Genomic DNA, 21,514 nt, shown 5'->3' with positions numbered 1-21,514 from the left:
TACCTATCCTGATATATAACATTCAGGAGTGTAGCTATCCTGATATATAACATCCAGGAGTGTAGCTATCCTGATATATAACATCCAGGAGTGTAGCCATCCTGATATATAACATCCAGGAGTGTCGCTATCCTGATATATTACATTCAGGAGTGTAGCCTTTCTGATATATAACATTCAGGAGTGTAGCTATGTATGTATGTGACGTTGTAATTAATATATGCGATGTTGAATGATTGTCTGGGTAAACGGAATCGTCCCATCTGATCCGGATTTCGCCTATTTCATAGAGAAACCAAAATTTAAAACTTTTTGATGATATTCTCATAAATAGTACAGTTGAACCTTGTTAACTCGAAGTCGACGGGACCAGGATAAAAATGAGTTGTCATTCTTGGTGCAAAGTTTGGTCAATATTTGGCCACGTTATATGATCATTATAACTTACACTCATGTTTATTTCATATGTAATTTATTAAAATCGTTCAATAATTTGATATGCCACTCTCCTAAAGGCTCGTGACATATAAAGTTATCAAACTCGTTTGATAAATTCTATATGACCTAGCCACTCATATAAGATCCACTATATATAACCTAACATCAGGTAACATCTGTCAGAATTGTTTATCTTGGTCAGATCACATCTGTGTCTCTAAAGTAAGCAGTGGTTCGGGTTTACTCAGACGTATACGTTAATATCTAGCACTCCTAGTCATTCTCAATTTTGTCCATATCTGTGTTTATTTCACATGCAGTAGCTTTATATGGAGTGGATGCTCCTTACACAGAGAATACTTATATAGTTCTGATACACCACCCATGGAGATGTTTTCTTTATTAATTAGGATGGCTGCTAGTCAGTAAATATTTGAAATCCAAAAGAGGTCACATATTGTACATATAATTCAAATATCTCGTACCATTGGAAAAACTTAATTATAGGCTTAGCCTGCTGTCCAATCCATTTATGGGTATCTTTATGTATTTGTATGTACTGTAGATGTATTATTGAATAATGAAATAATTTGAAATGAAATCTTGTACCTAAATACTTTTTACCTTGGTAATCAGTTTAAATTGTCAAATTGGCACCGTACAAGATCTGCTTCTAAAGTGTATTCTGGTACCAAAACACAGAACCTCGTTAAATCTTGAATAATTTACCTTTTCAATTACTTTGCTACCTTATATCTAAAACTAAATATGATTGGAAACATCACAGTTTGTTTTTTTATAATGTTTTATAAGCCTGCCTCTCGAAGAGAGAGGAGCTTATCTTTTCACGTCGACGTGGGGGTCAGTGTTGGTTTTAGTGCAAGTGTTGAGAAGCATCAGAAACCTCCTTGATAATTGTACTAGGTTTATGATATTTGGTTTGAGGGTTGATGTGGATATCAACTATTTATAATTCCTGGAGTCAGAATGTAAAAAAGGAAACTGTAATTTTAAACATTTGTAACTGCGATGTTGTATGTCAAATCTTGTTAACGTTAATATCAGTATATTTAGATACAGATTCCATTTGGTGAACCCCTAATGTTAGTGTGAAGTATAGTGATATACAATATAGATTCCATTTTGGTGAACCCACCCCCTAATGTTAGTGTGAGGTATAGTGATATACATTATAGCTTCCAGTTGGTTAACCCACCCCCTAATGTTAGTGTGAAGTATAGTGATATAAAATATAGATTCCAGTTGGTTAACCCACCCCCTAATGTTAGTGTGAGGTATAGTGATATACATTATTGATTCCAGTTGGTTAACCCACCCCCTAATGTTAGTGTGAAGTATAGTGATATACAATATATATTCCAGTAAGTGAACTCTCCCCAAAATGTTAGTGTGAGGTATAGTGATATACAATATAGATTCCAGTAAGTGAACTCTCCCCCTAATGTTAGTGTGAAGTATAGTGATATACAATATAGATTCCAGTAAGTGAACTCTCCCCAAAATGTTAGTGTGAGGTAGAGTGATATACAATATAGATTCCAGTAAGTGAACTCTCCCCCTAATGTTAGTGTGAAGTATAGTGATATACAATATATATTCCAGTAAGTGAACTCTCCCCAAAATGTTAGTGTGAGGTAGAGTGATATACAATAAAGATTCCAGTAAGTGAACTCTCCCCCTAATGTTAGTGTGAAGTATAGTGATATACAATATAGATTCCAGTAAGTGAACTCTCCCCAAAATGTTAGTGTGAAGTATATTGATATACAATATAGATTCCTGTTGGTGAAACCATCCCATAATACTAAATTGAGGTTTAGTGATAAACATTTGTACCAATGTTGGTACTTTATGTTTTACTGTTGAAACCTTTAATATACCATGCGGATTGTTTTATTTACACTATATTAGTGTGTAATCTGTCAAGTTTTATCTTATTTGCATATATGCAAATTAGGCATTTCGTCTTTTACTGAATGACTTGACTGGTTAAGGATGGACAAATTTATATATGTGTGTTTCATTATATTAAAATTGTAGCATGTGACCATTTAAATTACAGTAAAGGAATTGCTCTACTTCTACCATTTGATATCTTAATGTTAATTGTGATAAATATCTTATGTGAATCTATTTGGTGTGATACTATTGTTTAACTAACCAATTTAACTGATACATGACCTTTTGGAAGATTAGCTTTACTGAACAGGTTTTTGTCCTCAGTTAATAAACAACAAATCAAGTATGTTTCTTCACTATTAATATTATACACACCTTCCATAACATCAGTAATTAAATTAGCTTACAACTAAGCTTTGTCATAAGCGTGACGAAGTCATTTCCCCAATTGTGTCCCTTTCTAGACATCAACGTCCTTGCATCCCCTACCTACGGTGTTTTATGTTCCAGTAGATTCTATTTTCAATTATTTGTTAACAATATCACGATTTAACAGATGTCGACTACTAACAAAGTTTTGAGAGAACATAGCTCTGGATAACGGACGGACGAGTTCTTTCTGTTGACGGTAGTACTGCATAACAATGAACCTCCGAAATGCTATAAATATTTTGATTTAATAATTATCAGAGATCTTTTAACCAGTTGTTTTGTAATCCCTGTGAAGAAAGTGCATCTAACTTGGTGAAATGATTCAGTTTCAGAATATTTGACCTTGCTCACCGAGGTTTATGACTCAGAATCTGTTCATCTGTTGAAATACCGCGAGAAATTTCATAAGCATCAATTTTTTCTCGATTTCCTTTTAAGAAATTGATCTTGACATTTGTATCAAATGTGGCGGCATATTTGAACTGATTTTTCTGTGCATCTTGTTCGTTTTGGAGTTTACCGAATATTGTGGAAGAAATGATGTAATGTGAATTAGATATTGATAATAGAAACCAGAATCATCAAATCATCTGTATTTTTTCATTTGAGAAAACTACACACATAGACTTAATACCGCCCAATATGAATCACATCTGGTTTACTACACTATCGGTAATGGGACGGGTTTTATATCCTATCGTAGAGCGGAGATAAAGATACATGTAAACATCCTCTCTTAAACATTACAACATTTTATAATAATGATTAACAATGTCAGTTATAGTCTAGTCGCCTTATGATGAAGAAACACCATAATTATTGCCAAAAAGCCTTCAATGCCGAACATATTAGTTTTTGTTGGATTTGTAAGATAGAATACTAGGCTGATTGTGAGGCCTTTAAAGGCCAAATTGAACAATATTTCAACAATATTCCATTTTTTTATGTAAAATCTTAACAATATTTTCAACAAATGCTGAAAAGTGCACGAACTTATTTTCTATATAAGTTATTCTTAGCAGTGAAATGTCATCATTGTTAAATATAAATAATAAATGAAGGCAGGTTGACTTGTCTTTCTCGGTTTTTCCTCTTTAAGCTATGTGCGAGGACAACACTATTGCTTGGGGAGATGAACCCTGGGCTCACCAACCCTGGGAACTCCTACCAATTAAGGATATGTGTACAGTTTGGCAAGCCCGATGTGATTCACACTGACTGGCAAAATAATCTATAAATTGGACAAAACCTGTGCATAAAATAAAGACTTTTGTTGTTCATAATCTTGGACTTAGCTATTAAGTGCCGCATGTAAGCATTTGATTGTTCTATTGTCAATTTTATAATACAGAAATAGACATAACATAACAAATTAATTGGACCTCAGTTGGTCAAATTATATTGTTAACTCTGAAATAGATGGTAGAGTTGCTCAAATTAGATGGTAAAATTGGTCAAATAAGATTTTTTATGTTAATTTATGCTGTATGTCAATGTTCCATTTTTAATGCATTAATATTAGATAAAATGAATTATTTTTAGAAGCTACGCATATATTACTACTGAAACTAAGCAATAATATTTTCTGCATTTAAACAGAAAGCAAAAATCAATATTGTCAAATTCTAAAAAGATGTTAAGCAATTTTGATAGTTCAACACTTATTATGCAATACCTCTGCTGTGACATTTTGACAAATCAGTACTATATTTCTGCTGTTCTTGTTTTTTAGTTAATTTCATATACATGTATTGCAATTCAAAAGTGATAGATGCAAGATTCCCTTGACTCCCTGTAATAATACCGATAACTACCATTGAAAATAGTTTGGATATTTGGGCATATTTAGCGTAGGGTGACTATATGACAAAGACAGCGTTACTCTAAGCGACTTCCAAGTAATGTATTCAACCTCACAGACATTCATATATATCTCACAATGCTCACTATAGATGAGAATCTCCCTGGTTTCCTCTAATATGAGTTAAATACTGGCTATTTGTATACTAAATAGACATTTAAACGTGATATTTGTTTGGACATGCTGAAAAGATCACTTAGTCGTAAGGTCAGATGACTGACTATAATGTAAGTCCCCGAGTTTTGGCGTTTCCCTGCACACCACACCACTGATGAGTTCTACAAGCCAGAAACAGCTGTATAATGTTATTTTTTTTTATATTTCTCATTAAGCATGTACTGTACCTAATATTAGATTCATGTTAAATTTACTTTTGAATCTTTTATACATTTTACAAAAAAAATAAAATATATACGATTACATTAATTAAATACATTGTGTGATATATCACAAAATATCTAATGTTTAAAGAGTCACAAAAAACCTCTTATTATACACAATGTATTAGGACATTTCAAAACAAACTGAGCGTTAGATACAATAGAGCCAACATTTCGTCATTTTTGGACTATTTGGTGATGGTTATGTCTTCCTTTTTAGTAATGCACAGCAGAACACACCTGCAAGTTGACAACAATGATATAACTATATCTATATAACTGTTTACATACATAGATCACTCTGTATGTATATATCGTCTGTAATGCGTACACAGGTGTGCCTAATTATAATGATGCTGGCATTGTTGTGTACGTCAACAATCACAAATGGCGACATTATCCAATGTTGGTTGTCATGGTAATTAATTAGGTTGTGTAATCATACCGGCGCATCTAAAATGTAACATTACCCAACATGTATATGGCGACCTGTTTGAATCATCACCAACAAAACTATTTCGTGCACGTTCCGATTGAACGTGACGACAGTAGAAGGTGCGACATTTATTAATATGTTCATAGGTAAAGGTAATTGACCTCAACCAAACCATCAACTCCTCAGGTGTGTTATTGTTGCTCGAGCAATACACATTTTAGGCGTCACCGAAAGTAGACAGAAGTGTATACTGGGGATACAACACATCACACCTGAGTGTAGGCAACATTGTATACTGGGGATACAAGGACAAACTAATACAACACATCACACCTGAGTGTAGGCAACATTGTATACTGGGGATACAAGGACAAACTAATACAACACATCACACCTGAGTGTAGACAACATTGTATACTGGGGATACAAGGACAAGCTAATACAACACATCACACCTGAGTGTAGACAACATTGTATACAGGGGATACAAGGACAAACTAATACAACACATCACACCTGAGTGTAGACAACATTGTATACTGGGGATACAAGGACAAACTAATACAACACATCACACCTGAGTGTAGACAACATTGTATACTGGGGATACAAGGACAAACTAATACAACACATCACACCTGAGTGTAGGCAACATTGTATACTGGGGATACAAGGACAAACTAATACAACACATCACACCTGAGTGTAGGCAACATTGTATACTGGGGATACAAGGACAAACGAAAACAACACATCACACCTGAGTGTAGACAACATTGTATACTGGGGATACAAGGACAAGCTAATACAACACATCACACCTGAGTGTAGACAATATTGTATACAGGGGATACAAGGACAAACTAATACAACACATCACACCTGAGTGTAGACAACATTGTATACTGGGGATACAAGGACAAACTAATACAACACATCACACCTGAGTGTAGACAACATTGTATACTGGGTATACAAAGACAAACTGATACTACATACTGCGCTTTAGAAAGGAGAGGAGGCTTGATACTAATCCTATGTTGAATTCTGACATACTGGTTAAATGTTTATGTAAGCACTATACGTTTAATGTGAACTTTATTTATGAAGGATAAAATACATATTTATTCAGAGTCTACCACGTGGTCCTCATGTTAGTAAAATACATGTGTTAGTTAAACATATTTAATGCATGCACTATTGAAATAAATAATAAACATACCTACCAATAAAATAAAAGTATATAATAAAAGTTACATTAATATGGTTATGCAATTGATATAGTTTAAAGTAATATCACGGCTACACTTAATTAAAATTGATCACAGTTTCATGCAAGATTGTTTTCGTCAGTTAAATAGCATGTGCCCAACATGTAGCAAAAGCATAAGAATTGACATAGTTATACGCTTTTATACATACAGCATAACATGAAAATATGTTGTTTTGTATTAGATAAGAAGTCAATTATAGTTGGCTACTTGCAAGTATACGAAGTACTTGATCCTAGGAACAGTGGCCAAGTGAAATTCTAAGACATTAATGTACAATATGCTTAGTAAGTTTTCGTTTAAAAGTGGTGAAACTGTCTATTCTTAAATATTCAATTCATTAATGCTGCTTACATTTTCTGAAATGAAAACAGTTCTATGTTTAGGTACTTGGAAATTTTCTGCATTAACATATCTTGTAGCCCTACCTTGACCATCACGTACGTGAGAGATACATTGTTTGTTAAGTACTCAGTCTGCTTGATTCTGGGCCTTTACCATCCCTGCCCTGCAGGTAGGGCGTAAGAATTGTACCTGCTGCCCCCATTGCATGATCGTAAGAGGCGACTAAATTTGGGATCTTATCTTTTCTCTTCCTTCTGAACAACTTTCGTCTTCCTAATGTCTCTCTTGACAATGCCTCACTTTTGGCCTTTAGTTGAGCGTTCGCCCCTGTGAGGAAGGCTTTGGGCCCTGTCCCCTAGCCGAGACATACCAGAGTCTTTAAAAATGGTAGTTGCTGCTCCTTGCTTAGCGCTCAGCATATTAGGAGTGGGACGACTGGTTCACCCGTTGTCAGTATAATGTGACCGGGTGGGGTGTGCTGCTGGGTGTCTTCGGCAGCATGCTTCAGTGAGGTAGCACTATAAATCGGCAAAAGTTCCGGCCTATCACAAGGAGACTTAACACGAACATACCGCAGCCTCCCAAAACACACATACGCACTCACCACACACATTCATGTCGCACGCACGGGAGGCCGTCCTTAAATGACCTTAGCTGTTAATAGGACGTTAAACAAAATAAACCAAACCAAACCAAACCTTTACCATCCCCCAAATTAAATATGCAGTGTACCCTGACCGTACTAAAATAAATGAAATGTGGGAAAACACACGAATTAATAATAAAATCAATTTTCCTTCAATGGGTAGATAAGGAATAATGCGTCTTAATAATCCTAACCGTTGTCTTCTTTTAGATAAAACAGTTTTGACATGACTTAACCATGTCAAATGACTACTGATGTAAACACAGTTTTCCATTGTTCACCTGTTCAAGTGGTTTACAGCACATAGATACGATCTAAGTGTAAACTTAAACTGGTCCTGTTTTGCTTTTGCTTAGAGGCAATAGTCTTTTTGACATTTATCGTAATTTTGTTTTCATTACACCATTTGCTAGCATTGTCTAAATCTGTAACTCGTTACTGATACTATCTAATGATTTACCAGTTATATAGTGGTGTCATATGAAACTTAAAGAGGCAAATTGTTTATAAAAAACACTATGCGTTATTTTACAACTTTCTGACAAATGGCCTGCAAGAGATGCAACTTGAGTCCTGTTTTCCAAATAATATTGAGATACAACAGGAAGTTTATATCAGCGGAAAGAAGCTGTAACGTGTTCACGTTAAGATGTTAGTTTAATGGCAATCTCAGTGAAGTATTCATTACACTCGTTTGTCATTTCACTTTTCTCAAATACATTCTCGTCTCCTATCGTTAACATATTTGCAGATGTTCATGCCTTAGCTTCCATAGATGTTTAAGATTGTCAAGGTTTATTCCAATTACAGTTAGTAGTAGTCTGATTTTGTTGTTTGAATCATAGAGGCAACCCTGGTACGTTGTATTTTATAATGTTCTATGTCATGTTGACGTTTAAGTTCATCTGTAGTTCGATTATTCTCAAGAATGACCTCGTCCATCCATTCTGGTTGTTGTTTTTTTACCCGTCGGTCCAATTTTGGAATATTTTCATCAATGACGTTAGTATATAGCTGTAGCCATGTGACCAGAGCTTCATCTTCGTCATCAAAAAACTCTGTAATGAAGTGTGGAACACTGGCAACGGTTTTAGCAAATTCCTTGGGATCAAAGTTTTAAAATGATTTGTATGTCCTTTTCGTGTATTAGAACTTGGATCCGAAAGACTGTTTACGGACAATACAAACTGGGTATTGGTCACTGAGTCCATTTTACCACTTTCATCAGTATCGCATATCCAGGTGCTGACACGTACCCATGACCGTTGAGTGAGGACGTATCAGTTACTCGAGTTAGTTCGTTTCAGTTAGAACTACCAGAAACTCACTGTTCCCACCATTGAGGTCCATATTAAAGTCACAAACTATAACAAGTCAACTTCCTTCTTGCTGACATCTTCTAAGAAAAGCTTAAAATTTTCAAACCAATGTGTCGCATTACAATTTGGAGGTCTATACAGATTCATAACGAGTAGAGGCATCGCACCTTTGAAGTGTATCGGGAGAAAAAGTATATCGTTCATTTCCAGATCTGATTATTTCAAATAAAGGAATGGTGTTTTAAACAAATATGTTAAACACAGTATTCCAGATGCTGACTCTAAAAATACGTCTCAGATCTCAGAAAGTTTATTGTAAATACTTTTAACATTTCAGGAGCATATCCGAAAACCCGATGGTAAGTGAAAGTCAGTGCTTTCAGATGTCTCAGTATTTCCAAGGTAGAGCACACACCGAGTGTTTAGTGTTCGGTGAATATCTTTCTTCTCCTTGAATAAATACACACGAGATCAGCGCCCGTGCTTTCTAGGAACAACCTAATAAATCTCGACTAACAAAGAGCATGCTTATCTCCCTTAGAACATGTACGCGTTATAGGTTCAGCTGTTATTTACAATACAGAAATTAAATACAAATAGGGCAAGTAGTCTTGATGGCATTTTAATAGAATATATGATTGAATCTAAGATGGTTTTGATGCCGTGCTTCGTTGTTTCAATTAAGGGTCATCTATATAGCAGAATAATGTTGAATTTCAAACACGAATAAATATCTAAAATATACCAAAATGTTTGTCTGAGCATGTAGTTTCTTAGAATAACAGTTTCTTCTGTACAGTTACTTGGGGTAAGATGTAGCATGGAATAATTCTAAGTCACACAAATAACAAAACCTGAAAAAATAGCCAAGTTTTTATGCTCACAAGTATCGATAGCACAGGTTAGGAGAATTTGTTTGACTGGATTGGCTTTATGTACGTATAAACACTCATTTTGTTTTGACCTTGAAATGCCAATCGCAGCTGTGAATAATATTACACAAATATGGCATAAAGTGAGGCATTCCAATCAATACAGAAATACCCTATATCTTACTTCTGATCATAGTAAGAAGGAACTTAAATTGTTAACCTGGTGAGTTTTGGGCCTATTTCAGAAGAAATGTGCAAATTTTACCAAAAATTACAGTTCTTTATAATGGTTAATAAGAACATGTTTGAAATAACTGATGCCTATTTTGGCTTTAGAAAAAAACCTTTCAATGATTGACGTTATATTTGCATTCCCTAATCAATTGGAGTCCAAAGAATAAGAAACGATTATATTGTTGTTTTGTTGATCATACAAAGGCATTTGACTTTATCAATCGACAAAATATGCGGTTCAAATTAATTAGAAAAGGAATTGATGGACAGTTGTTACTATTTAGCTCATTGTATAACAATATAAAATACTATATATATATATTTATCCCATAACCACGCTTGTTTCACAACTGATATGGCACGTGATAAAATTCGTAGCAGTGTGTTATTGTTTTTGTTTACACACCGCAGTGTGTAACCACTTTCTAAGCCTCCGATTGGTCATTTGTAACCTCCAACGAATCTGATTGGCTAACCTCTGGCCTTTGACCACGGACTATTTTTACTACTCTCACTTATCTTCTCTTTTTTTTGCCGTCTGTCTTCAAAAGATCAGCATGGACACGTTTTGTGGATTTTTTGGTGCTCAACATTAGCATATTAAACTGGATGAGAGGGGTCCCGGGTGTCCTCATGGAAATGTCGATTAATCTGGGGTTTGAGTCGTACGAAATAAAATTTGATGATGGTAAAATAGACGACGGAGGCGAGATATTGCATCGATTATAGGCCTACAAGTAGCGAATTAACCCCCCCCCCCCCCCCCCCCCCCCCCCTTGATTCTAGATATGCAGCGGAATGAATGCAATTATCAAAACAATGAACAAATGTAATACAAAATGGTTATATCGCTGTCTCTAAATCGTAGTCATTTGAATGAAACGGTCGCACCATCTAACGTAACTGTTAGGCAGCTTCCCTTTTAGTTGGATGTCATTCGGCGGACCCGTCATTCGGTACGGAACAGAAAAAAAATCAACGAAAAAACACAAGTTTTCTTATCATTCCACTTACCTTTATTACGAATATATTTATCCCAAACACAAAAATTTAAAAATCATCTTCAAACATTTGTCTCATGTCAGTAAACTGACGAGATTTCGTGTAAACACACTGACAAAGGTAAACTAATGTTATTAACTGTTAGGCTTGCTCAACACTCAAGCTCGGTTTCCGAAATATTAGTTGAAATGCACGATGTCTTGAATGAATAAATCTCAGAATGAACATTTAACATCACAATAACCAGTAATAGCATACTTACGAAATCCAGGAAAGGACCGATAATTGAATCTGACATGATTAGTCTAATATTCAGCGGTGACGCTCGACTTCGCGATATCGATGACGGTGTCGTCTTCGAATATTTCGAGCGGAGTTATTTAAACAAGTTACCTATTAATAAATTACACAGATACAAGGACTTTCAAACTTATATTTCGTTTTGTAAAATAATATCATTTACAAATATAGTACAGAAGATATGAGTCGTGCATCTAAAATAGATGATAAGCTTTCGTTCATAACGAACTATATTTTGTCCCGTAGTGATTTGGTTCATGGAATTTAGTTGCTACGTTGGGAGAATTTGAACTTGACATGCTTACATTTGTAAGTAAAGAAGTTATGGGATAAACAAGTTCCCCTACTCGTGACGATTGTTTTTCATTTTTATCCAACTCTCGTTAGTTAATTTTCTAATTTTGAAAAGACACTCGCTAAAGCTCGTGTCTTTTCAAAATTAGAAAATTAACTAACTCGAGTTGGATAAAAATGATAAACAATCTCCACTCGTTGGGGAACCTATATATATATATATAATAGCTCATTATCTAATTATCAATTGTGAAAACTGATTGTTTCAAGGGGAAATTTGATCTCCTGTATTGTTCTCATTTTATGTAAATGACTGTGAGATGCAATTTTTAATTGACAACTGTCCATCGATAGAAATTTAAATCCTTTCCTACTGCTGTATGCAGATGAAATGGTGATATTTTTCAGAATTGACTTAAACATATTTGAGCAGAGGATTAGGCACAATTTTTTCAACTTATCAACACCTTTTCCTCTAATACAGTTCATAGATCAATATTTACATGATAGCATTTAACAAGGCATACGCATCATAATATATACAATTGTAACAGTTTAAAGAGTAGTAGTGTACAGTCAGCAGGGATCGAACCCGCGACCCTCGGCTTACTGGTCCGCCGCTCTACCGACTGAGCTAAAGGGAAATTCCCCCTAGCCGGAAGCTAGAAGGCGACCATACAACTATGTACAGTATTTACACTTAAAACCCGGCCTGCTACACTACTCCCTCCTTCAAACATGTTCGCCCCCGAACACACCAACCCAGGTTCTCTCTCCAAGGAAGCCTCTTGCTTTCACTTGGAGTGGTCTGCGGCACCAATGTAACAGTTTAAAGAGTAGTAGTGTACAGTCAGCAGGGATCGAACCCGCGACCCTCGGCTTACTGGTCCGCCGCTCTACCGACTGAGCTAAAGGGAAATTCCCCCTAGCCGGAAGCTAGAAGGCGACCATACAACTATGTACAGTATTTACACTTAAAACCCGGCCTGCTACACAATTAATATATTTTTCCATCAAATATTATTGTAAAGTATTTTTAAGACATTTAAGTCCATAAGCAACATCCTTACCTTTGCCATTTGGTATATCTATAACAAATGTTGAACTCTTTTTCTGAGTTTTCATATTTTGGATTTTATTGTTGGATATCAAATCTAAATTTGTTCCGATTATTTACTACTAGTCGTCACATGATCTGTCTGTTGGGAAGACGCTACAAATACACAATGATACTCTTAAACACAAACATTACTTAAACACTTAAAATCATTAATAGGATTTGATGGTTTATATTGTTTTAAATGTCTTAACTTTCCTACAGAAATGGCAGTTGATGAAAATAGCCGGAAGGATGGGATAGAAACATTTATCGTTAACCAGGCCCGCGAGGAAGATGGAGGGGATGAGGACGGGAAAACTGCGAGGAAAAACAGTCTTGTTCTAGCTACGTTTTTATTGGAATTGATCATTCTGATGTTCATGGTAGTGTTGGAATACTTTCTAAGGTAAAATGATTTATTGAAATTATATATAATGTGTTTGATTACAATTATTAGTTAATTGTTATAAGAATCCAGTATTCGGATAAAATTAGAGTATTGACCTCCATTAATGCTACATAGTAACTACCACAATAATTAAAGCTTGAATCTAGTTACTAATACAATGATAAACATGTACAACTCAATTACTACATCACAAATCATTGTCTCCTTGACACCCGTCCTCATTTGAACAAGGACTACATCAGAAATCATTGTCTCCTTGACACCCGTCCTCATTTGAACAAGGACTACATCACAAATCATTGTCTCCTAGACACCCGTCCTCATTTAAACAAGGACTACATCACAAATCATTGTCTCCTTGACACCCGTCCTCATTTGACCAAGGACTACATCACAAATCATTGTCTCCTTTACACCCGTCCTCATTTGACCAAGGCCTACATCACAAATCATTGTTGAACTGAAATCGCTCAGGTTGTAAACGAAACAAATGGATATCGGCAATAAATACGGATTTATTTATGAATAAAGAGAATACCAAGCATCGAAAGTAAAGCTGTATTTCCCAGCTGTTTCGTCATTCTAGGAAAGTGTAGATGAAGTGATTCAATGTAATAATGGAGTTATATAACAACATATTTACAATGGCTGGATATAGTACAAGGTGGACTGAAAAATTGACTTCAGCAATAAGTATTCTTGCTTCTTTTGGTCGCTTCGAATATCTACACGTGAGGCTTCATAGAAATGCTCAATAACCTTTAAATTCGAGCCGTATAGCAGCACATCATGCTAATCAGCAACATTAAAACATTCATTTCAGCTGACTACTTAGATACCATATTAGAACGTATATAATGTATATATTTCTTTCACATGTTAAATAAGAAAAAGATAAAAGAAAAAAAAAAGAGACAATTTTGGAATTCTAGGATCGAGCGACTTACGAAACTCCAAATGGGTCTGATGAAATGTCAAAATCTGGATGGGATGATGCAATAATCCTGTAATTCAATTATTGATTTCTCTTTTAAAAGTTATGCACTGTCATGAACAAGGCCAGTTTGTGAATTATCAACATATTATTAAAAAGTAAATTGCAGGCAATATCAATTAAGTTAAACACGGACTGAATCCAGTTACTGATTATCTCCATTGATAAGCTCAAGCTACAGCTAGACCGATAACGGTCATTGAGGAATGTTCGCAAAGACGACATCATTAAATTTATCAAAAAAATATGCCGACCTAAATAATTCGAGACCAGTGTGAAAATACGGTTAAAGTACAAATGGGTGTGTGTGCTATATTATCTGTGTGATGGATGAAATCCCTCCTCTACGAGGCTAACGTGTAAAGTGTTGATGGAATCGTGAGGATAGAATGTCGACCAGAAATTCAATCATTCTCACGATTCCATCCTCGACTTGACAGTCGTGTTATAACGATGTCATCCTCGACTTGACAGTCGTGTGATAACGATGTCATCCTCGACTTGACAGTCGTGTGTTTGACGATGTCATCCTCGACTTGACAGTCGTGTGATAACGATGTCATCATCGACTTGACAGTCGTGTGTTTGACGATGTCATCCTCGACTTGACAGTCGTGTTTGACGATGTCATCCTCGACTTAACAGTCGTGTGTTAACGATGCCATCCTCGACTTGACATTCGTGTGATAACGATGTCATCCTCGACTTGACAGTCGTGTGATAACGATGTCATCCTCGACTTGACAGTCGTGTGTTAACGATGTCATCCTCGACTTGACATTCGTGTGATAACGATGTCATCCTCGACTTGACATTAGTGTGCTAACGATGTCATCCTCGACTTGACATTAGTGTGCTAACGATATAATCCTTGACTTGACATTCGTGTGTTAACGATGCCATCCTCGACTTGATATTCGTATGTTAACGATGCCATACTCGACTTGACATTCGGGTGATTCACGTTGTCATCCTCGACTTGACATTCGTGTGTTTGACGATGTCATCTATGACTTGACATTTGTGTGTTTGACGATGTCATCCTCGACTTGACAGTCGTGTGATAACGATGTCATCCTCGACTTTACATTTGTGTGATAACGATGTCATCCTCGACTTGATATTCGTGTGTTTGACGATGTCATCCTCTGCTTGACATTCGTGTGTTTGACGATGTCACCCTCGACTTGACAGTCGTGTGAATAACGATGTCATCCTCGACTTGACAGTCGTGTGTTTGACGAACATTTTTAGTTGGATATAGAATTCAAGAGTAGAAAATGAAATGTTTGAAAGAAAAGATTAAACACGTCTCAGATGATGCACATAATATTATTTTCTATGTGTGATGGGTCTCTGCATGCGTCATTGTAAAGCCAGTTGTAGGAGATAAGATAATAAGTCACTGATATGCAGACATAGGATTTAACTGTCCGCCATGATGTCCATTACATGCTTTATAGGTGTAATGGTGCGAGACTGTTATTCGAACAGAACTATGTAACTAAATCTGTAAATACCCCCATTATTGTGATGGTCTGAATACGTTACTGCTGAAATCCGTTATTATGTTGTGAGCTAATTTTCGTTAATAATTTACATTAGAGACAGAAATCAACACGACTCTCCTGATAATACAGATGATCATAGCCATTATAAGGTAGCGTACCACTATAAGATTTCTCCCATAGGAGTCTACGATACGGAAGTATAATTCTAGGATATTGTTTTATCGGCACAATAAACACAAGTCAATTATTTATACTAGGGGACCTCATGCCGCCTAACGTTCTTGCGTTGTTTATATATATATTACGATTTTAAAAAGGTTGTCTATCTAAAGGTCATTAATGTCTCGTTATTTTTATTGTTCGTTTCAGATGGACAACACTATTTCCAATTGTCCGACTGTCGTTCTCATGCAGCGATCCCTTGATCAGTGTCCGTTCCGCCGAATCTGGCTTTTCTACCTTTATCTACGACGGGAGTCTTCCTCATGGCACAATCTACGCTCTGAGCTTCTGTGTACCTCCCTTCGTTGTAAGTGTACTTCCGTGTATCCATTGGTTGTCAGTGTACTTCAGTGTATCCATTGGTTGTCAGTGTACTTCAGTGTATCCATTGGTTGTCAGTGTACTTCCGTGTATCCATTCGTTGTCAGTGTACTTCCGTGTATCTATTTGTTGTCAGTGTACTTCAGTGTATCCATTGGTTGTCAGTGTACTTCAATGTATCCATTGGTTGTCAGTTTACTTCCGTGTATCTGTTCGTTGTCAGTGTACTTCCGTGTATCTATTTGTTGTCAGTGTACTTCCGTGTATCCATTCGTTGTAAGTGTACTTCCGTGTATCCATTCGTTATAAGTGTACTTCCGTGTATCCATTGGTTGTCAGTGTACTTCCGTGTATCCATTGGTTGTCAGTGTACTTCAGTGTATCCATTCCTTGTCAGTGTACGTCAGTGTATCCATTGGTTGTCAGTGTACTTCAGTGTATCCATTGGTTGTAAGTGTACTTCTATGTATCCATTCGTTGCCAGTGTACTTCCGTGTATCTATTCGTTGTCAGTGTACTTCCGTGTATCTATTCGTTGTCAGTGTACTTCCGTGTATCTATTCGTTGTAAGTGTACTTTCGTGTATCCATTCGTTGTCAGTGTACTTCCGTGTATCTATTTGTTGTCAGTGTACTTCCGTGTATCCATTCGTTGTCAGTGTACTTCCGTGTATCTATTCGTTGTCAGTGTGTTACCACATTGTTAGCGTCTTCTGCCTCACCAACCATACAAATTAGGTTTTATGTTCTCCCTCATTATATTCGTCTGAACATAAAGTAATTAATTTCAAATGAATAACAAACACATTAATGGGATTGCAGCTCGTTGCTCATTTACAGGTAAAATCACTCATGAAGTCATGTACACTTGACACACTGTATGTATACGATTGTTGGATTTGTGTTCTACCTGTCATAGTGATGTTTTGATATGAATGAGGTGTTCGCACTATTGTTTCATTTATTTAGCCAGATTGTTTTATAGGTACTTGTAGGCGAGATTGGAGTTTGGGCCTTCACAGACGAGCGACAAAAACCGATCTGGCTGTCCTGTAATGGCATGAAAGTTCCACAAGTCGTTAGAAGACTCATTAGATTTATAGGTATGTCATGTAACACAAGTCGTTAGAAGACTCATTAGATTTACAGGTAAGTCATGTCACACATGTCGTTAGAAGACTCATTAGATTTATAGGTAAGTCATGTCACACAAGTCGTTAGAAGACTCATTAGATTTATAGGTAAGTCATGTCACACATGTCGTTAGAAGACTCATTAGATTTATAGGTATGTCATGTAACACAAGTCGTTAGAAGACTCATTAGATTTATAGGTAAGTCATGTAACACAAGTCGTTAGAAGACTCATTAGATTTATAGGTAAGTCATGTCACACATGTCGTTAGAAGACTCATTAGATTTATAGGTAAGTCATGTCACACAAGTCGTTAGAAGACTCATTAGATTTATAGGTAAGTCATGTCACACAAGTCGTTAGAAGACTCATTAGATTTATAGGTAATTCATGTCACACAAGTCGTTAGAAGACTCATTAGATTTATAGGTAATCAAATCACAAATGTCGTTAGAACACTTTTCAGATTTACAGGAAAGTCATGTAGTACTAAACTAAAATAAAAGGAGACAATTAATCGTTAATGTTCAATATTTTATCGATATTTCAGTGATTTTTCCTCTGAGGAAGCAGAGCTATGCTTTCCCTTTGCAGTATACATGTACATCTGATGGCCTACTAGATATTCCTCACTCTCAGCCAGTTTCATTTAGCGTGTAACATATCTTCTGTTTGTGATTCAATCCTGGAGTAGTTTGACAGTATAGTGTCTAATCAGAGGGATTCCTTTTGAAATTGTACTACATTTTGATCCTATATTATTAGTTTTATTTCCTGGGTCACGCATATCTCAGTGTCAGCGTGATATGCCGACGAGACATTTTATTGTTACATAGTCCGTCGCTAGTTTGTTGTAACACTATCTGACACATGGAGATCGTATTGTTATGGGACCTGGCTGATGTTTTACTTCGACACGATCAGTTGATACAAATCATTTAGTTCTCTCCTTCGAATGGATGAAGTATTAAAACAATATTTTACTACAACTGTTTTTGCGTTGGCATATGTTGATATATAAAAGCTTGCTACATTTGATGTACACGTTATACAAATTACGTCCACTTGTTGTGTAGGAAAGGGAGTCGAGGATGTCCACTTGTTGTGTAGGAAAGGGAGTCGAGGATGTCCACTTGTTGTGTAGGAAAGGGAGTCGAGGATGTCCACTTGTTGTGTAGGAAAGGGAGTCGAGGATGTCCACTTGTTGTGTATAAAGGGAGTCGAGGATGTCCACTTGTTGTGTATAAAGGGAGTCGAGGATGTTCACTTGTTGTGTAGGAAAGGGAGTCGAGGATGTCCACTTGTTGTGTATAAAGGGAGTCGAGGATGTCCACTTGTTGTGTAGGAAAGAGAGACGAGGATGTCCACTTGTTGTGTAGAAAGGGAGACGATGATATCCACTTGTTGTGTATAAAGGGAGTCGAAGATGTCCACTTGTTGTGTAGGAAAGGGAGTCGAGGATGTCCACTTGTTGTGTAGGAAAGGGAGTCGAAGATGTCCACTTGTTGTGTAGGAAAGGGAGTCGAGGATGTCCACTTGTTGTGTAGGAAAGGGAGTCGAGGATGTCTACTTGTTGTGTAGGAAAGGGAGTCGAGGATGTCCACTTGTTGTGTAGGAAAGAGAGACGAGGATCTCCACTTGTTGTGTAGGAAAGGGAGACGAGGATGTCCACTTGTTGTGTAGGAAAGGGAGTCGAGGATGTCCACTTGTTGTGTATAAAGGGAGTCGAGGATGTCCACTTGTTGTGTAGAAAGGGAGTCGAAGATGTCCACTTGTTGTGTAGGAAAGGGAGTCGAGGATGTCCACTTGTTGTGTAGGAAAGGGAGTCGAGGATGTCCACTTGTTGTGTAGGAAAGGGAGTCGAGGATGTCCACTTGTTGTGTAGGAAAGGGAGTCGAGGATGTCCACTTGTTGTGTAGGAAAGGGAGTCGAGGATGTCCACTTGTTGTGTAGGAAAGGGAGTCGAGGATGTCCACTTGTTGTGTAGGAAAGGGAGTCGAGGATGTCCACTTGTTGTGTAGGAAAGGGAGACGAGGATGTCCACTTGTTGTGTAGGAAAGGGAGTCGAGGATGTCCACTTGTTGTGTAGGAAAGAGAGACGAGGATGTCCACTTGTTGTGTATAAAGGGAGTCGAGGATGTCCACTTGTTGTGTATAAAGGGAGTCGAGGATGTCCACTTGTTGTGTAGAAAGGGAGACGATGATGTCACTTGTTGTGTAGAAAGAGACGCGAGGATGTCCACTTGTTTTGAAGGAAAGGGAGGCGATGATGTCCCTAATATCTTCTTTAAACCCACTGCCGGCTTGTTTGCTTGTTGTAATATGAAAACCTATACTTTTTGTATGATGTTATCATAGAGAGTATAACTCTCTAACGTCTGTCCATTGTTATTTACGGGTGTGGATATAAACTAGATTTGATCATTGTTGGGATGTTTATTCACGGGTAGGGATATTAACTAGATTTGATCATTGTAGGGGTGTTTATATTCGGAGCCTTCACGGTGATGGTGTTTGCTGATGTGACGAAGCTGTTGACTGGACGACTGCGCCCGGTATTCCTGGAGATTTGCCGTGTTAACCAAACGCTGTGTGATGCACAGGGAGGTCAGGGCAGTGACGAGCTTTGTTCAGAGATAGATGAAATGAGGCTCAGATACGCTAGGTAAGAGATTACTCTCTTAAATATGAACATAATAAAACAAAATTCAAAAATACAAACACATTAACAAACGGATTTAGCAGAGCAACTATTGATTTCTTCGTCAAAAAAAAATGGGAAAACAAAACCTCTTACATCCTTTGGCTTTCGCTTCTTTCTATCTTTTAATCTTTCATATCCTCTCTTGCTATTCTATTGAAAACAAGAAATAGCGAAAATGTTCAGTTTGCTCTCAAACCATATTTTATAAGTTTGTCCATAAGTGTACCACGTCTATCATGTATATTTAGAGCCAGTCATTGAATTTATAATCTAATGTGACATATATATCCGATGGGGAAGAAATGATGTTGCTTTCATTCAATATATACAATTACATACAGTGTCTTTCCTTATTCAAAAATGATATTTTATTCAAAGAAAACATGTAATTAAGTAAATGAAAAGGAGAAACAGAATGACTTGACAGAGATACCGCGCTTGAAATACAACAGTAAAAGCCGACTAAGTGAGGGAACAGTTTCCGGTACAAGTTTGTCTTCTGACTACTAGACAATCCTTAATTTAAGAAATAGTGGCATTTGTATTCTTCCAACTTTTACCAATCTATGTGATATATTGACATAATGAAACCACATAGCGATTTGTAAAGTAAAACGTATTGAACAACGTGCTATTCGGTGACCTCTGGACAGCTTCTGTACGAAATTAATCGGCTGGCGTGTAATACTCTCAACACAATATCATAATACACCTGTCGGTGAAATGTTTATTGGATATTTTGGCGAATGCAATATTTGTAAGGAATCGATATGGGAGATATTTTCTGACATGTTGTTTGGGATGAAATTCAAATTAAAATATCAGAGACGTGGTGGCAGGATTGGGAAAATCACTCAGGAAAATATTCTCATTTAAGATGTTACAAAATGTTGATATATAAAAGAGTAGGGGGATGTTTGTTTAGGTTTCCTCTCTGTGTGGAGATCAGTACTGACATCACTTTGATTTAATACCTCACACTATAGATAATAATTTAGGTGACTACTAGTGTGAGGACGGGGTGTGAACTGTCCTAGTCGGTTCTCCTATTACATCTCAAATCATCAATTTTATTTACTAACGGACTGGGGATATTAAAATTATACAGACTTTAGAACAAATGCCAATCGGTGCCATTCTTAAAAGTTGATTTCTTAATGTATTGTCGCTGTTGTGTTTACAAGGCATTTTCAGATACTCTGGCTAACAGTCTTAGAGAAAGCAAGTTACAGTATGAACACTACTACAAATACTGACAGTTTAGAGAGACAAATACTGACAGTTTAAAGAGACAAATACTGACAGTTTAGAGAGACAAATACTGACAGTTTAGAGAGACAAATACTGACAGTTTAGAGGGACAAATACTGA

At 36.6% G+C, this 21,514-nt stretch overlaps 1 protein-coding gene across 1 annotated transcript in view; it reads left to right on the top strand.

Moving 5' to 3' along the window:
* LOC117325272 (phospholipid phosphatase-related protein type 1-like) overlaps nt 1-21,514 on the top strand; it is a 62,994-nt gene that overhangs the window by 10,415 nt on the left and 31,065 nt on the right. The window contains exons 2-5 of the mRNA XM_033881383.1: nt 13,072-13,255; nt 16,133-16,292; nt 17,291-17,408; nt 19,918-20,104. Coding sequence (XP_033737274.1) covers nt 13,074-13,255; nt 16,133-16,292; nt 17,291-17,408; nt 19,918-20,104 — 647 coding nt within the window. The 5' untranslated portion in view covers nt 13,072-13,073. The remainder of the gene's footprint in view (nt 1-13,071; nt 13,256-16,132; nt 16,293-17,290; nt 17,409-19,917; nt 20,105-21,514) is intronic.

This window comes from Pecten maximus, chromosome 4 (assembly GCF_902652985.1).
Source record: "Pecten maximus chromosome 4, xPecMax1.1, whole genome shotgun sequence".
NCBI lineage: Eukaryota > Metazoa > Mollusca > Bivalvia > Pectinida > Pectinidae > Pecten > Pecten maximus.
This window is presented reverse-complemented; position numbering and strand designations above follow the sequence as displayed.